Below are 16,300 nucleotides of genomic sequence, written 5' to 3'. Positions count from 1 at the left end.
ACGAGCTTGTACGGACAGCCCGTCATCTGGGAGCTTGTCTGCCGGCGGCGGCTCTCAGGAAGATCCGGGTTCTGCTGCGACTTGAAGCTTCGCCCCTTGCTGCAGCGGAATTCGACGCTGTTTGGCCTGGACCGGTGCTTGGTGAAGCTGTAGCCGAGCTGCTGCGCCACGGCATCGATGGCGGCCCGGGCGTCTTCAGGGGAATCAAAGTCCCGGCCGAATAACGACTCCATGAGTAGGGATATTGTGTGTGTGTGTAGTCGGATGCGGATAGCTTCAATATCCCGTGAGCCTGGTCATGTTTCTGGCGCGTTCATAAGGACTTCCCACGCGGAACCTTGACAAAAGCCGATATCACAAACACAGCCGCAGGACCCGCCCTTTTGGAGGCCTGGTAAGCCACGAGGATGCGATGGAGGCTTGATTAGGGCATCCCCGGGCTTAACCTGGAAAATATCAGCCATGGCTTATATTCCCATGCTTCCATGCTTCTCAATCTCCTGGTCCGACTCCCCGGGATATGTCCTGGCAAAAATACCAATCATCGTGTTCAAACTGACACGTCAAAGTCATCCAACTCTTCCACCCTTGCAAACCTTGACCAAGTAGGCAGTTGGAATCACCAAACTGCCGGCACCTAAGCAATACTAGTACTACAACTTGGCATGTCCTTGATGCCATGCTTAAGCATAGACGGAAAGTATTGTAAGTTTGTAGATCGGCCGTGGCATTTCTTGGCTTTGTACGTTGAAGCAAGCCTCTTTTCGGCGCCACCCGACGCGGATCTTGATAGGCATCAATATTCATGATAGGGTAGACACGAAGTTGTTTCACTGCGGAAGGATATGCAAGATGGCTGAGCATGTCATCTCGACATACCCGAAGACACGTGTCTCCATCATGTAGACTCAATGTGAAAAGTGATCAATCAGATAACCTAGATATCTAGAGTTTACACTTTGCTTACATGTAAGCACGTTCTTATCAGATCGGCTGATTCCTGCACTCTATTCAACTCAGATCTCACATGCGAGATACATGATGATATCTCTTGTTTCACTCTCTTGACGCCCGACTGAATAGCTCAAGTCACGATGCCGGATTCTTTTCCGTGAAAGCGGTATTACTTCTTCACGCTTGGTGCGCATGGCTTTGTGCAGGCCGTTTCTGGCCCCATGACACGAAGCCGTTGGTCCACGGGCATCGCATCGAATACAAAACCCCGATAGGAGAAGCACTTTCGGCATCACCGGGTAGCGAGCTTCAAGCGCCCCGTTGCTGTAGGCCGTTGACGAGGTCATTCACCTTGTTGCTGCTTCATGGGGGGAGGCAACCACCTTAGACGAAGTGAGGGTTACCCTCTGTTGTAGATCGCAATGCATCGTCAAATTGCCCCATACACCAAAGGCCTCAGATTAGATCAACATAACGAGATATTCAGGAACCGGTTATTCATCCGGGAAAAAAGTGTCAGCCCCCTTTGTTTTGGCTCCCTCTGACGTCGTTGACAGCACTTTTTCTTCAGCAAGCCGCTTTTGGATATTGGGATCTGTCTGGCTTCATGCACTCGTGTCGATCGGCGGGGGTTCACAGACGCTTGTGCAGGTTTTCTCATGGGTTTCCTCTCACTAACAAGGGCACCGAGATCTCACTCTTGAAAACGACCAAGTTGCAGGAAGAAGCTGTTTGTTTATGTCTTTGGTATAATGCCTGATGATGCAAAGAATAAACATCCTTCCGAGGTTGTTTGGCAGTGTTCGCTCCCATGTTCAACGTTGGATATCCATCGACTTGGGTCAACAACACATGACTCGAAATGGTAACTGGTGGAGAGCTTACTCCGTAGACAGGGAGACAAGCTGAAAATAGGCCCTGCCATTTGCTCATCAACCCAGTCCGTTACACCTTTTTCCAGAACAGACGTCAAACTGCCGGTTTCATTCTTCATTAGTGCAGACACTATGAATGTGCCGATCGCGGGGGCAGATGAATCCCGGTCCGGACTCTGGGGTATCCTGTGATGGCTCCATCACAGCTTCACCGTTTCACAGTTGACCAAGCCCTCATACAGAGTATTCTGTATGAGGGTTGTTGTTCTGTCTGTGTCTATAGCCTTTCAGCTTCACATTCTGACGGAGTTATCGCATTTCACATATTGTACCTCGAAATCTTCAACGGTCCCTATTTCGCGTACCGTTGCACCGTGTTCTTCAACCCCCCGGACAACCCGGGTATAACAAAGATCGGGAAATTAACCAGAGCAGCTCCTTTACCAGCTCCCCACACCCAAACCTGGAAGAGAACTTGCGATCTTCATTCTATCCCCCTTTCTCCGTCGTCTCCTATGTCATCGCCTCCCGCTGCGCCAATGAGCGACTCATGTGCCTGAACAGATCGGCACCGTTGTGAGACCAAACCATGGGTGCTGTATCGTGAGTGCCGCCATGTGTTGGCTGCCGTATCGTGATGCTTGCTGGCAGGCACCCAGTAATAGGAGTCTGCATCGCGATGCTCGTCTGGTGCTAAGCGAGCTGGCCAAGGAGCATCTCAATTGACGCCGGATATTGCCCACATCCTGTATGTCCAACTGCAACGACATGACTGCCGATCAGCCAACGAGATGATGTGGATACATGATGGGTAGCAAGACGGGGACGAGAGCTCGGAGGATATAAGGACGACCAGTTCTCCCACAACTTCCTCTCTTCTTCTCATCATCAGCAAGCACTTCGCCTTCAGTCACTCTTTTGCACAGCAACTCGCACAGTCACTCTTTTAGTACTTTTAAAAACCAACTTCCAACCACCGCCAAAATGCGTTTCTCTCTCGCCACCGTTGTTGTCGCCGCCCTTGTCGGCACTGGCCTCGCTGCCCCTCTCGGTTCGTGATCCGTCCATCCCCATCAATGGCCTCAAATACTGACTCTTCGACAGCTCGCCGCACTCTCGTCAGTGAGGTTGGTGGCCTTCTCGGAGGCATCACCCAGGGTGTTGTTGTCGACGTTGTCGCCCTCGAGACCCAGCTGACTGGCCTCCTTGGCCCCATTGTCGCCAAGGTAAGCCATGATCCATCCCTCTTCCCGGTACAGCGATGCTTACATGTATGCTTCTAGATCGAGGCTGTCCTCCCCGTCACCCTGGCTGCCAAGCTTGTCAGCCTTGCCCAGGGTGTTGAGGGCAAGGTCGTTGCCACCGCCAACGTCGACAACGTTGTCCAGACCGTTGGTGAGGCTCTCGCCATGGTTGCTCAGGGCGTCGACCTGGGCGCTGTCGACTCCTACCTCAAGGCTGCCACCAACGGCCAGATTGTCTCCCTCGAGGTCGCTCTCGGCATCAAGAACCTGTCTCAGGTCCTTGGCCTCGTCCAGCACTAAGGGAAGAGCCAGGCATTGGAGGGGGAGAAGGAGACGCGGGTTGGAGGTTGAAGTGGTGGTTCTTGTAATCTAGCCTTACTTGCAATACACGGGCATTAGTGGTGTCTGTCCGTTGAAGATACCCATTTTTCTAAATTCATCCTTTCATCCTACTGCCGTTGTGATTCTGCCGAGATGCAAATGAGCATAAGTATTCGTAGCTGGTCCGGGCTGCTGATCGAGTTTGGCGAATTTCAGGGAGCAAGTGTGAGGCCTTTGGTAAGAAGAAATTGTCGGCATTGGCGTGGCTAGTTGATATCCATGGTGACAGACGCGGACGGTGTGTTGAAAAAGCTGTGCTAGCTGTCATGGAACCGCTGTCGGAACGAAAGGCAGACGAAGTCAAATGTGTCCGCCGATCAAGACGTCGGCAATCAAGTCATGTTGGACTCGCGACATGATACTTGCGATGATCATGACTTCCCAAGAAGCACTTTCTGCGGGAGAGCCTGAACTCCTTGCGGCTGCATAGCCACTCGAGTGTCGTGCACCCTGCGGTCGAAGACTTTGAAATCGAAGACGCCCTCGAGATCCGCGCGAAACTTCAATAGCTGGTCTTGTGCCTTCTTGATCTCATCTGGCTTGTTGTCTTGGACAACATGTGCCTTGACCTGGAGAATCCAGCGATTTTGCGCATCTACACGGGTGAGAGAGTCCCAGGCCGGCAGTGTAGGCATTGGCGCTGTGGGAGCTGCCGGCTTGGATGACAGAGGGACATAATTCTCAAGCGGTCCGACAAAGTAGTGTCTGGTGAGACAAAACTCCACGTCATCGCGAAAGAAGCGGTACGTTTCTTCTACCGTCTCTGTCTTGAGCCTGCGCCTTGTTAGCATTGCGAATCACACGAGGGAGGCGTGAGGCTGACTGGTGATTGTTCTCTTGCAGCACGGAAAGCAGCTTCCTTTGATCCCAGAGTTCGACCTTCTTTCGCTGAGCGAGGAGCGGCTGATTGCGAGGAGGATCTGGAAAATCTGTCCATCTCAGAATGCCTGGAACAGTGTCTAGATCCACTGGCTCGGCGGAAGGGCCTAAATCCCGGTCTTTGAGGATTTCATAGCGCGCCTGGAGAACAAAAGATTGACGAGAGAGGTTTTGATGCAGCTCCTTCCAGAGCTGGGCGACGTCCTTGCGGATGGGCTTCTCAAGGGAGCGCTGGTTCGTTATTCCTGATGGCCGAGAAGGGCCCTGGAAGTAGAGAACTCGGCTGGTGGACTCCCATGGCTGCATTGAGCAGAAGCCGCTGAGAACGGCGAGGGCTGTGTTGATATCGCTGTCTTCGACGAGCGCCGTGAGGAACAGCTCGTACATGGTGAGGGGAGACTGCGCCAGCCAAGGACTTATGCGCGAGCTGGGTCTGTATCGTTTGCAGTCCTGCAATCAGCCGAGGCTGGAGTGTTCAATGGAGGCCTAATGGCGTTATTTGTGGTGAGCCGGACGTTGTTTCGAGAAGTTGATGTTGCTGCTCTGAAGGATGCGGACAACCTGGTGAGGGAAGCTTAGGGTACCGTACCTTGAGCTTAGAGTGCTGCTGTCCAGGTGCACGTGATCACGCGCTGCTGTCGCATTTGTGTGCGCGTCTCGGCCTCCAGGCTTCGTTCTTCCGTCTTCGCTCAGCTATCAATTTCCAGCCTCTGGAGGCAAATGCAAATGCTTTCATTGCGCACACTTCCTCTGATTCGGCATACAATACCATACATCGGCGTCTCTTGTGTGTTTGGCAGTCGAACAATGGCTACCAAAAGCCCCCCAAGGAAGCGCAAAGACGCCGGTGCTCCGATTTCCCCTCCTCCCCTCAAAAAGGCCGTCAAGAGCACAACTACAAGTACATACGACCTGTGCTATCCTGTATGCTTGGATGCCCATGATTGACTGATCTCTCCTAGAGTCGGCTGTTGCAAGCTTCTTCACGCCCGCCTCCCAGAAACCCAAAGACCGAACCGTGTGGTCAGAACGAGGCCCTACCGATGACGTTCCGGCAACCCTCTTGGTCGGCAGATACCAGCCCGAGAATGACGACGTGACGTCTCGCCAAAAGCGACGGAAGATAGCCGCATTCGACCTTGACTCGACTCTAATCACTACATCGTCGGGAAAGAAGCACGCCTCCAGCGGAGCAGACTGGAAATGGTGGGACAGCAAAGTGCCCGGTCGGCTACGAGAGCTCTACGAGAAGGAAGGCTACCATGTCGCGATCCTCTCCAACCAGGCCGGATTGAAGCTTCATTTCGATGCAAAGTACAAGGGCCCAAAGGCTGCCGTTCAAAAGCGCGTCGCAGACTTCAAACAGAAATGTAATGCTGTACTCACAGCTCTCGATCTTCCGATAGCCGTCTATGCGGCCACAGAAAAGGACATCTACCGGAAGCCAAGGACAGGCATGTGGAAGGAGCTTTGCGAGGATCTCGAAATCCCCGAGGAAGAGGTCGACCTTAAAGGGAGCTTCTTTGTTGGCGACGCGGGCGGCCGGGTCGCGTTGCTTGGGAAAGGAGACAGCGGTGCAGCAGCAGCAGCCGTACCAAAGGACTTTAGCTGCTCCGACAGGAATTTTGCTCATAATGTAGGCATCGACTACAAAACGCCCGAAGAATTCTTCCTGGGAGAGGAGCCTAGGGACTTCATTCGCGAGTTTGACCTGGTAAACTTTGCATTTCCTGAAGACGAAGCGGCGCTTGGTACTGCCGAGGACCTCTTTGTGAAGAAAAACGACCAGGATGTCGTCTTGTTCTGCGGTCCTCCTGGCGCTGGGAAGAGCACGTTCTACTTTAAAGTCCTTAAGCCCCTCGGATATGAACGGGTGAATCAAGACACGCTCAAAACTCGCGACAAGTGCATTCAAGCTGCCAAAGACCTGCTGAAAGCTGGCAAGTCTGTAGCTATTGGTACGTGCTGTTTCGCTTTCCGCTACTGGCCATTTCATGCTTGATCCTTGCTGTACGAGCTCCGGATGAAGCTGATAGACGCTAACATGCAAGCATAGACAACACCAATCCGGATCCCGAGACGCGGGCCTTGTGGGTTGAGGTTGCGAAAAAAGCGAGCGTTCCAATACGATGTGTTTGGTTCTCAACGCCGGTCATGGTATGTGAGCACAACGATGCCGTTCGGGCGCACAACGCTGCACTCAATCCCGAGTCCAGGGAGAGTCTACCTAAGCTGGCCTTTACCGGCTTTGCATCGAGGTTCAAAGAGCCAAAAGAGAAAGAGGGCTTCCAGGACGTGACGGAGGTCAAGTTCCAATTCCGAGGCACAAAGGAAGAATACGCTCTTTGGGGCCGGTACTGGATCTGATAAGTCGCTGAGGACCACACGAGATAATCGCTTCACGCACTTGCGAGCCAATCGGTGTTTGGTCGGACGAACCATGCTGGCTTTGCTTACCATCCACGAGTCTGGCCAGGGATCATTGATCCCGAACGCCAATGACTCGCATATTAGGGAACAGCAAGCCAATCACCTGTCTTTGAAAGCATCACCCTCTCGTACCAAGTCGTCATGCCTCGACCAGGCCAGGGCGAAGGATTTTGGGTTCGAAGCACGGCGGATGTGGCACTCTTATTTTATGGAACTCTTGGAGCGACCATCTGACGAGCGAGGGATTGAAGTCGAAATTGCCATCACGACGCAGCTACCAGTGGCCCTTTTCTCGAAGCTTTACCTACATGTAGCGGTCTCATTCGATAGAGCAAGATCAACCTGTACTCTACCCGGCCGGATCGAAGTGATGCCGAATGCGTTGTATTTTCGACGGTTGCCGGCTGCCGTGTTACCTGGGAAGGCGATCCGTTTACTGAACGTGACCGAAGATCCTGAACGTTGAACTTGCCGGCTGATACCCTTGACCTCAGGCATGGATGAAGCTTGCAATTCTTTCCCAGCCTGGCTATCTAGTCCTCAGCTAGAAGAAAACACGGGACGGAGATGAAGCTGAGAATTTGAGAGCCCGCTGCCTGGTTTTCACCGAATTCATGACGGAGGTTGTCCGACCCCCCGCAGTCTCCAACCCCGGCGTCGGTCTGGCTTCCCCTCACCAGACCCCAGATTGACTAGACATTAGACTTCTTGGCGGGCCGGCATGGTGGTGACTAGCCAGAGCCGATCTACGACATTCCGACGGCAAGGTCTCGTATGGGGCGCCACGTCCGATGCCTTCATTTGTCACGACCAACAGATTCGTGGAGATGTTGCGGAGCACCAGTATCCTACAGCTAGTCATGGCAGATTCAAACATCATCAGAGGGCAACATGCGGGGTACGGCAAGTCTTGCCTGATCCGGTAGTCGTCGGAGATGTCCATGGCATCGGTCAGCGCCTGGCCACGACTTGGGTGTTATCCGGTTGCAGATGCCAGAGTGGTGTCGAGATGGGGCAGGATGTTGTGCTGTACGGCGACACGTCCATCCGGGGCAACCCGACGTTGCGCAGATGTGGGCACTTCCAGCGCATCTGGAGACGAGAACGGGGTCTGTTGATCACGAGAAGAAGAGGAGAGTGTGGACGCTGGCGAATGCGTACGAGTATAAAGCGTGGCATCTCCCCAAGGTGAGACCTCTGCGTTGTCCATGACCGATAGACCAGCACTCGACTCGCCATCATCCGGTGCACGGCCCAAACCTTGTCTCTCAGCCCTTGCAGCCATCAGCCTTTTCCTCCCATTGGCCTTGCAACACTGCTGGTTACCCAGGCACGTCAAAGGCTGCCACAATGGGTGTCGGGGCAAAGAAACCGGTCAACATCTTCAAGTTGAAAGACTTGGGCGAGCCTGAGGGAGCGCTGAACTGGCGCCTCTGGTTCGCCGTCTTCTCCTTTGGCCTGCTGGGGGCTGCGCGGGGTATCGACGAAGGCTTGATCTCTGGCGCTTTCAACTCGGACAACTTCAAGGAATCCATCCATTATGCTTCGTACGACGAGGTGGACCAGGCCAACATCAAGGCCAATGTCTCTGCCATGGTCCAGATCGGCTCTGTCGCCGGTGCTTTGATGTAAGTCACCGCCTCTTCCCTGTAACCTCAACTTCTCCACAACCACTGCGACGATCGGTTGCTGAATGACCATCTTCTTTTGCTATAGTGCCTTTCTGATATGCGACCGCATTGGCCGCCTCAACGCTACGCGAGTCCTCTGTGTGACCTGGGCTGTCGGCATCATGATCTTCATGATTGGAGGCGCCCGCGGTAACTTGGGAGCCATCTATGCTGGCAGGTTCATCGCCGGCCTTGGTGTCGGACAGACGCCTGTTGTGGGGTCAGTATGAGCGCATCATTATCTTCAGCTTCATGGTGCTTTATACTAACAAACTGCGCCGTTACAGTCCCATCTATGTCGCTGAAATCGCGCCCGCATCAATTCGTGGTCTCTGCACCTGCTTCTTCACCGGTGCTGTTTATCTCGGCATTCTACTGGCTTATTTCGCCAACTATGGATGCCAGCTTCACTTTAGCGATGACAGCCCGGACCAGTGGCTCATCCCCACGAGTCTGCATATCATGATGAGCGGCATCATCTTCATCTTGTCCTTCTTCCAGTGCGAATCGCCACGCTTCCTCGTCAAGCAGGGCAAAACCGATCAGGCGGTTCACAACATGGCACGACTGCGCCATCAATCTCCTGACAGCGAGTACATTCTCCGCGAAATTGGCATGATCCAGGCTGGCCTTGATCATGAGCTGGAAGCCAGTCGAGGTGTTGGCTGGCTCGGCAAGGTCAAGGAGCTCCTCCTCGACAAGAGCAACCTGTACCGTGTCTATCTATCGTCCATGGTGCAGCTGCTCTCTCAGTGGTCTGGTGCGGGATCCATCACCCTGTATGCGCCCGATCTCTTCCGAATCATGGGCATCACTGGGACAAACGAGTCACTGCTTGTCACCGCCGTCTTCGGCATTGTCAAGTTTGTGGCGGCCATGATCTGCGCCCTGTTTCTCGTCGATGTCATTGGCCGCAAGCGCGCCCTCCTGTCTGGCATTACGCTACAGGCCATTTCCATGATTTACGTTGCTGGCTTCCTCACTGCTGTGCCTCGACTTGGCGTGGATGATGATTATGTTCTGCCCGAGTCCCTGAAGGGCGCCAGTCGAGGTGCTGTTGCCATGATTTACATCTCTGGCTGCGGCTGGGCTCTCGGCTGGAATTCCATGCAATATCTGCTCACTGCCGAGTTGTACCCTCTACGTGTTCGTGCGTTGGCCACGTCGTGGGCCATGACGCTTCACTTTGCCAACCAGTACGGCAACTCACGTGCCGTGCCCGTCATGCTCCTCGACGTCGCTCAAGGCGGAATCTCACCCAAGGGAACTTTCTGGTGCTTTGCTGCGGTCACCGTTCTGGGTGGCTTCTGGGTGTGGTTTTTTGTGCCTGAAACCGGCGGTCGATCCCTGGAGAGCATGGACCGGCTGTTTGATCTCCCGTGGTACAAGATTGGTCTGCACGGCAACAAGCATGCCGAGGAGAAGGACATGGCTGTTGATGAGAAGCAGAGGGCTGCCGAGGAGGAGTATGGGCATGTTCAGCAGATTGAGGAGAAGGCGTGATGAGGCCTGACGCAAGATTCCGCCAGTCTCCGGTTTGGGAGCAGCTCGGTTATCTCACTTATGAATTATGACGCTACAATGAAGATTTTAAGTCTTGAACTCTCTACCATTCTGTGATCACAGGTACCTTGCATCGACTCAACGCCCCATTACACGTATTCTGATCCCAATAAGACGGTGACTAGTCATTATGTAACATATCCGACCATCTCCTTTGCCCTACTCAACCCTGGTCATTCTGTCTTCAGTGCCGTCTCCAGAGACGAAACCGCCGCGCCGTTAGGGCCCTATACAAGCCACTTTTTCTTTTACTCCGTATCGGCATTTCGGTGGGACTTACTGTATTGAGGCATTGGGGTAGAGCTACGGAAGTTGGCCGATGAGCTAAAGAGCTGAATTGAGTCTGTCAAGATCTTCGTACTCTGCGGGGGAGTTTCTATGGTTGAGTGGGTGGTTCAGACGGCAAGATAGAGGCTATTTTGGTAACCAGGATGGGTCGTTTTCGACGTTTGTCGGAAGATATTTGGAAGAACAAGGCGGTTATGCATAGATCATGCTGTCTGAAGATTGAAGCCTGGTGGTGCGGTCGTTGGGCCAGAGTCATGGCATATCATTCGTCTCACTCAGTCAGAGATCTGTAGTTCTGGCTATATCTGCCAACTTTTTTTTCCACTGCGAGATTGAAGTATATCGTACAAAGGCGCCCTCGAGATAGGTTCAGCTTCAGGTACTGCTTTCTACCCGCCTTCTAAATCCATTCTCCGCGTAAAATGCAGTGTTCATGTGCCTTTCTTCAAACGCCTTCGCCCTCCACTTTCCCCTCCTTTGCTTCCCCACGCTTGGCATGCTATAATACGGGGAAGGCATCCTTCGAACAGACAGTTTGTTCGGAAAAGTCGACTGTGAAAGCGTCTGGATCTGCACGAGGGGCTTTGGAAGCGGGCGTTTGCGGCTGGTTACTCCAATACCTGTATCGCTGCCTTGTAGAGGGCGCAAACGGTATAGCTTGTATGGGGATAGATCAAGGTTGGGGGAAGAGGAGACAGAGTATGGAGAGAGGGGCTGGAGGAATCGGAAATGTGAGCATCTTCTCCGTTATATTATCGTGGGAGTTGCCGATGGTGATCTTTCGCTGTTCGGAGTTAGAACGGTTCGATTTTGTCTGCAGGTTTAGCTTTTCAGCTGAGAGTGATGGGGCTTGGTAGAGAAGATGGGGCCGGGAAGAGCGTAAATCTGGAGTCGAATCTGTCTGATTGACTTGGCTAGGTACGAACGTGATGATTCTGAGTTTTTTTGTGATCAGGAGTTATATGTGATGCTGTTCGGTATGTGATAAGGCCGTTTCTGAAGCCCGCGTGCAGGGCCAACTCTTCGAGTCTATAGTGTACCACTCTGTGCCCTTCGGATGTCGCTTTGATGAAGTATGGGTATATGAGGAGATAATGAATATGCTGCCTCTAATACTGGTATTAGGCGGAATAGGCTAGCCAACGCAGCCGGGTGAAGTTCTTACAGCATGGCAGCGTGTAGATACCAGATATCGAGACAGACAGTAGGCGTGTCGACAGACCTTGAGGTACACTTTCAGGGCCAAGCAGAGTGAAATCAAGAGGTAGGATGTGCTGTATTGCGATACCTTCCATGACGGCAAAGAGATCATGTACTGTCTGTCATATCTGCCAAATGACAGGAGGCTAACCAATTGCTGCTCTTCATTATGGCTGAGTTGCTGGTGGAAGATGTAGATGCAATGCCAAAGTTACTACGCAAGCTTACAGGAGGTGGCCGTATTCAGGCATTTCATTCCTCTTCTGCAATCTTCTGAGTCAAGTAGCTTTAGCTTTTCTGTCCAATGGCTTGATAAACTGTCTTGAAACTCTCCAGGAATCTTCGGTGATCTGGCTGGCGGTGGAATCAGCGGTCGTGGACGTTACACACAAATGGAAACTTGAGTGACTGCTATGTAATATGGCCCCAGCTTTCCTATGATTCGTGTATCCCAAGTAGATTCAGTCAACTGAGTGATTATTTTGGGTAACGTTTCGTAGATTCTCACATCAGGCTGTGAGATATGGTACCCAACCTCACTGTTGTCGCCACTGAGTTGTAGTGACACCGCCAATGCTACACTGCAAGTTCACCAAGCCAAGGCACAACTGTCCAACTGGATTGATACAGAGTCGCCAAGGGCTGTTGAAAGCAACTCGGCAGCTGATAATATAGAGCGAACACTAATAATCCTACGAGCCATCTTATTCCAATACTCTCTCGATTCGGTCACTCGAAGAGAAGCTCAGGTGCGGTTAAATACCTCGTGAAGCCTTGGCATCTTGGCTCTTCCCCCCCCTTGCAACCAGAGAGGCAAATTGCCCGTTTGGGCCACCGAAGATGCTGAATGCCGTCCAATGAGCTGCCTCTCATATGCTTAAAGATTAAGCTCGGATTCGCGCGTGAGCGTTGTCTATTTCAGGAAACCGGACACTCTCAGCTGTTGCGGACATGATGCTGTACATGTGCGATGTTCAGGCACACGTGGGGGTTTGGCAAGGCATGAGTGGCTGAACGGGCACTTGGCATCCTAGGTATCAACGTACATGAGGCTCCGTTTGTTGTCTTTGTCTGCAAGGGACGAGGATGGAGGGAGGCGAAGCGGTTCAGTGATCCGCCCTGATGAGCTTGTTGATGGGCTTGAGGTCGTCTTATTGGCTCACACATGGTTGCATTGCGTAGTAATGGGCAGCATATGGCGTTTGTTGCTTTGAGAAATGTTGCAGTGTCATTAAGCTGGGTTATTCTACAGACTCAACGCCTCGATCTGCGGTATGTGTGTATATATACCCTGGTAGCCCATAAAGCAATAGACTTGAATACTCGTGACTCCAACTATTGGGTTCATCAACGATGCCCTCTGTCACTATGTGTTCGCTCGTGTTTCTGTATCTCCTGAACCTGGCCATTGCGCCTGTCTTCACGGCGACTGCAAAGGGAAAAGACAAGGGTGACAAGAAGGGCTTTGACATCAAGTCTCTCTCTCTAAGAGAAGTTGGAGCACGCAACACAGTGGTGAGTGAAAAGTCTATACGTATGAGGCAACAGTTATCAAGTGCGAGCATCTAATGGCAAGCAGGACTGGCGCGTTTGGCTCGAGCAGGACGGCGACCCAATTTCCTTCTGGCACGACATTCCGCTCTACCCCGACGAGAAGCAGAACAACATTGTCAACATCTATGTCGAGATTCCTCGATGGACGGATGCCAAGATTGAGACCAAGCGTGACAAGCCCTTGAGTATGTTGCAAGCTGCACCCACCTTTCCTAAATGCTGATCGCCATCAACGTCTTCAGACCCCATCTTTCACGACGACAAGGACGACGTACCTCGGTACGTGGCCAGCATCTGGCCTCACAAGTCATATCCCTTCCTTTATGGCTCGCTGCCCCAAACGTGGGAGAACTCCAACATCAAGCACAACTTTACTGGGTACATTGGCGACAATGACCCCATGGATGTGGTTGACATCAGTGCCATTGAGTGGGTGTTGATGAGTTAGACTACGAATGAACTGGCCAGCTGACGGTCATTTAGCCCCGGCTATGTTGGCCAGGTCAGGACGATTAAGATTCTGGGTGCCATTCCCATGATTGATGTTCGTATCTGCTCTCTTTCAAAATAATTAACTTCTATCATGATTCCTCCTCTAACATGACTTTACAGGATGAGACCACGGATTGGAAAGTCATTGGCATCAACATCAACGATCCCCTGTCGAAGAAACTCGAGAGTAAGACACTATCTCAGTAACAGCAGCCAAATGCTAACAAGTCAGCCATCGACGACCTCGAAACATACCGCCCCGGCCTCAAGCAGACCTTTTACGACTGGTTCACCGTAGCTCTCCACCACCCCATCAAAAGAGGAAACACAGCTGACAACAAAACGCAGTACTACAAAGTCCTCCGCAGCGGCAGCCTCAACACCATCTTCGGCAACAAATACCAAGACTCCGCGACAGCCCGCAACATCGTCGCCGAGAGCCACGGCTTCTGGAAGGATCTCGTCAGCGGCAAGGAGGACCCCGGCAAGATCAGCATCGCGCAGACGTCGCAGCCCGACGTGCAAGGGAGCTACGTCAAGAGCAAGGACGCCACCAAGAAGTTTGACCTGCCCAAGAAGTCGGACGTTAAGACGCCCAAGGAGAGGCCTGCTAAGTATGACAAGTGGTTTTATCTGGATGAGAACTTTGAGCCGCTGCCGGAGCAGGAGATTGATGTTGACTGAGTTGTTGGTTGAGATGGAGTAAAGGGGTCATGTATATATATATTTGGAAAGTGTGGAATGTGTAAGTGCCTTCATATGTCATGCATATCAAAGCAATCGCTTGTCTATTATTGTTTGCGCTATTACGTTCTAATCATTTGTGATACTTCCAAAAAATCATCATCGTGTATATCTATCTTGTTATGCCCTCTCTGTATGTACCCCCGGCCAAAGCAGACATTCACCTATTCCCGAGTTCATTTACTCGTACTTGTGCGTTTCAAACTTGCTCTTGGCCCTGATTCTCGGCCCAAATTTGAAGAGCACCCAGGGAATAGGAATCAAAGCTAGAGCAATGAAGCCCAAGAGACTGCTGGCCCAGTGAATGCCCAGCGTGGTGTACACTATCGGAGACTGTTAGTAAATCTGCATGTGCGTAGCTGGACGAGTTCAAACGACACCAAACTCACTCTGAATCGTAAACAAGGGAAACACGCCCGCAAACCCATATCTTGCCAGACTATTCGCGCTGGACGCACTCGCAACGACGTTGCCCGTAAACGTATCCGTAGTGTACTGCATCGTGCTCACAAACACGCACAAGTTGCCCCAAGCAAACGGGATAATCGCCGCCGCCGGGATCGCCCAAGAGACACCCTGCCGAGCCGTCCATGCAAACCAGAACAGGCCGAGGGGCAGCCCGAAGCTGCCAAACATGGCGGGATACAGCCTGTGCTCGGGAGGAACCCGGTGAGGCGGATAGTTGGGGATCTGCTTCCGGTAGAGCAGGACTTCGCAGGCCATGATGGTGGCGAGGCCGAGGACGCAGCCGATGACGATGGAGATGAAGACCAGGCCGGACTGCTCCGTGGTGAAGTGGTACACGGTGCCAAAAGTATACGGAACGCCGCCGAAGAAGCTGAAGAGAGTTCCAAAATCAATGGCCACGTAGAGGCAGATGAAGGAGACGATCGGTTCGGTGAAGAGCATCTTGACGGGGCGAATGGCCGCGACAACGGCAAACGTCTTGATGCGCTGGCTCAGGGGGGGTAGAGGCGGGAGCTCGATGCCGCGCTTCTTGGCCAGGCGGCGCTTGAGGATGGGATGGAAGGTCTCGCCGATGGTGCAGCCGAGGCCGATGCTGAGGGCGGCGAAGAAGAGCATTGTCCATTCGGTCCAGCGCCAGCCTTTCTCAACGGAGACGAAAGAGCCGATGACGGGGCTGTCCATTGAACTTGATCAGCTTGACATCAAGAGGAGGAGGAGGAGGCCATGAAAAGGCAAACTCACCCTAAGCCGGGACCCAGGAAAGGAGTGAGAATAAACAGTGCGCTCACAGGCCCCCTCGACTTGGGCATAAACGTCTCCGACAGCGACCCGGGCGCATTCGCCAGCACGGGCGCCCAGAAGAAGCCCGTGAGGAAGCGCAGGAAGCACAGCGCCCCAAAGTTGTGCACGAGGCCCGCGCCCACGGTGAAGAGCGCGCCAATTGTCATGCCGCCCATGATGACGGGGTACCGGCCGATGGTCTCGGAGAGGGGCCCGCCGAGGACGGGGCCGATGCCGAGGGCGACTACGTAGAGCGTCAGGGGGAGCAGGGCGACGGTGCGACTGACGCCGAATTCTTCTTGGAGGAGGTTGACGGAGGAGCTGGAGATGGATGTGGCCGTTGATCTGTGTGATTTCTTGTGTTAATTGCTACTGCTCTTTGAGATGAACAGTGTTATACCCGGCGGAGATGGGGATCAGGGGCTTACATCGTGAGGCCCATGGTGGCCAGAGCGAATACCGTCAGGGCTTTCTTCCACGCGGGCCAGTTGTACGGGTTATGAGGGTCGTTTTCCCAGCCGAGGGGGTCTGGATCTTGGACGACCTGTCCTTTTTCGGCGTCGCTGTTGCTGTTGCTGTCGCTGTTCCCGTACTGGTCCTCCGGCTTGACCACCAATGTCCTGTCGTCCTGGCCATCGGACACGGTCGAGCCGTCAATCACCCCTGGAGATGCCATTCGGTGTCTGATCCTTCCTCTCTTTCTGCTCCTTCTTTCAACGGCGGTTGGGGTAGGTCGAGAGATTGAGTGAGTCCAGGTCGATGTTGATGGCCCTCAGTA

At 53.0% G+C, this 16,300-nt stretch overlaps 6 protein-coding genes across 6 annotated transcripts; 4 read left to right on the top strand and 2 right to left on the bottom strand.

Annotated features, from left to right (window-relative positions):
- Nucleotides 1-2,813: 2,813 nt before the first annotated feature.
- On the top strand, nucleotides 2,814-3,373 carry BBK36DRAFT_1144204 (hypothetical protein; the record flags this gene model as incomplete). The annotated part of the gene is made up of 3 exons (XM_024893660.1): nucleotides 2,814-2,880; nucleotides 2,934-3,055; nucleotides 3,113-3,373. 3 exons carry the CDS (start codon nucleotides 2,814-2,816, stop codon nucleotides 3,371-3,373), a joined length of 450 nt encoding a protein of 149 aa, XP_024746465.1.
- Nucleotides 3,374-3,825: 452 nt separating this feature from the next.
- Nucleotides 3,826-4,720, bottom strand: BBK36DRAFT_1127356 (hypothetical protein; the record flags this gene model as incomplete). The annotated part of the gene is made up of 2 exons (XM_024891491.1): nucleotides 3,826-4,228; nucleotides 4,278-4,720. 2 exons carry the CDS (start codon nucleotides 4,718-4,720, stop codon nucleotides 3,826-3,828), a joined length of 846 nt encoding a protein of 281 aa, XP_024746464.1.
- A 420-nt stretch (nucleotides 4,721-5,140) lies between these two features.
- BBK36DRAFT_1127118 (PNK3P-domain-containing protein) lies at nucleotides 5,141-6,700 on the top strand (the record flags this gene model as incomplete). The annotated part of the gene is made up of 3 exons (XM_024891464.1): nucleotides 5,141-5,234; nucleotides 5,296-6,291; nucleotides 6,390-6,700. The coding sequence occupies 3 exons, from the start codon at nucleotides 5,141-5,143 to the stop codon at nucleotides 6,698-6,700; spliced, it is 1,401 nt and encodes a 466-aa protein (XP_024746463.1).
- Nucleotides 6,701-8,113: 1,413 nt separating this feature from the next.
- Nucleotides 8,114-9,936, top strand: BBK36DRAFT_1127281 (general substrate transporter; the record flags this gene model as incomplete). The annotated part of the gene is made up of 3 exons (XM_024891480.1): nucleotides 8,114-8,391; nucleotides 8,480-8,653; nucleotides 8,721-9,936. 3 exons carry the CDS (start codon nucleotides 8,114-8,116, stop codon nucleotides 9,934-9,936), a joined length of 1,668 nt encoding a protein of 555 aa, XP_024746462.1.
- Nucleotides 9,937-12,852: 2,916 nt separating this feature from the next.
- BBK36DRAFT_59830 (inorganic pyrophosphatase) lies at nucleotides 12,853-14,214 on the top strand (the record flags this gene model as incomplete). The annotated part of the gene is made up of 7 exons (XM_024898331.1): nucleotides 12,853-12,999; nucleotides 13,064-13,223; nucleotides 13,281-13,467; nucleotides 13,522-13,582; nucleotides 13,651-13,717; nucleotides 13,763-13,824; nucleotides 13,879-14,214. 7 exons carry the CDS (start codon nucleotides 12,853-12,855, stop codon nucleotides 14,212-14,214), a joined length of 1,020 nt encoding a protein of 339 aa, XP_024746461.1.
- A 240-nt stretch (nucleotides 14,215-14,454) lies between these two features.
- Nucleotides 14,455-16,198, bottom strand: BBK36DRAFT_1127394 (MFS general substrate transporter; the record flags this gene model as incomplete). Its single annotated transcript, XM_024891495.1, has 5 exons — nucleotides 14,455-14,597; nucleotides 14,664-14,713; nucleotides 14,795-15,415; nucleotides 15,484-15,867; nucleotides 15,951-16,198. The coding sequence occupies 5 exons, from the start codon at nucleotides 16,196-16,198 to the stop codon at nucleotides 14,455-14,457; spliced, it is 1,446 nt and encodes a 481-aa protein (XP_024746460.1).
- Between the last annotated feature and the right edge of the window lie 102 nt (nucleotides 16,199-16,300).

This window comes from Trichoderma citrinoviride (assembly GCF_003025115.1).
Source record: "Trichoderma citrinoviride strain TUCIM 6016 unplaced genomic scaffold BBK36scaffold_14, whole genome shotgun sequence".
NCBI classification, from domain to species: domain Eukaryota; kingdom Fungi; phylum Ascomycota; class Sordariomycetes; order Hypocreales; family Hypocreaceae; genus Trichoderma; species Trichoderma citrinoviride.
The sequence above is the reverse complement of the archived record's forward strand: the minus strand, read 5'-3'. Positions and strand labels throughout refer to the sequence as shown.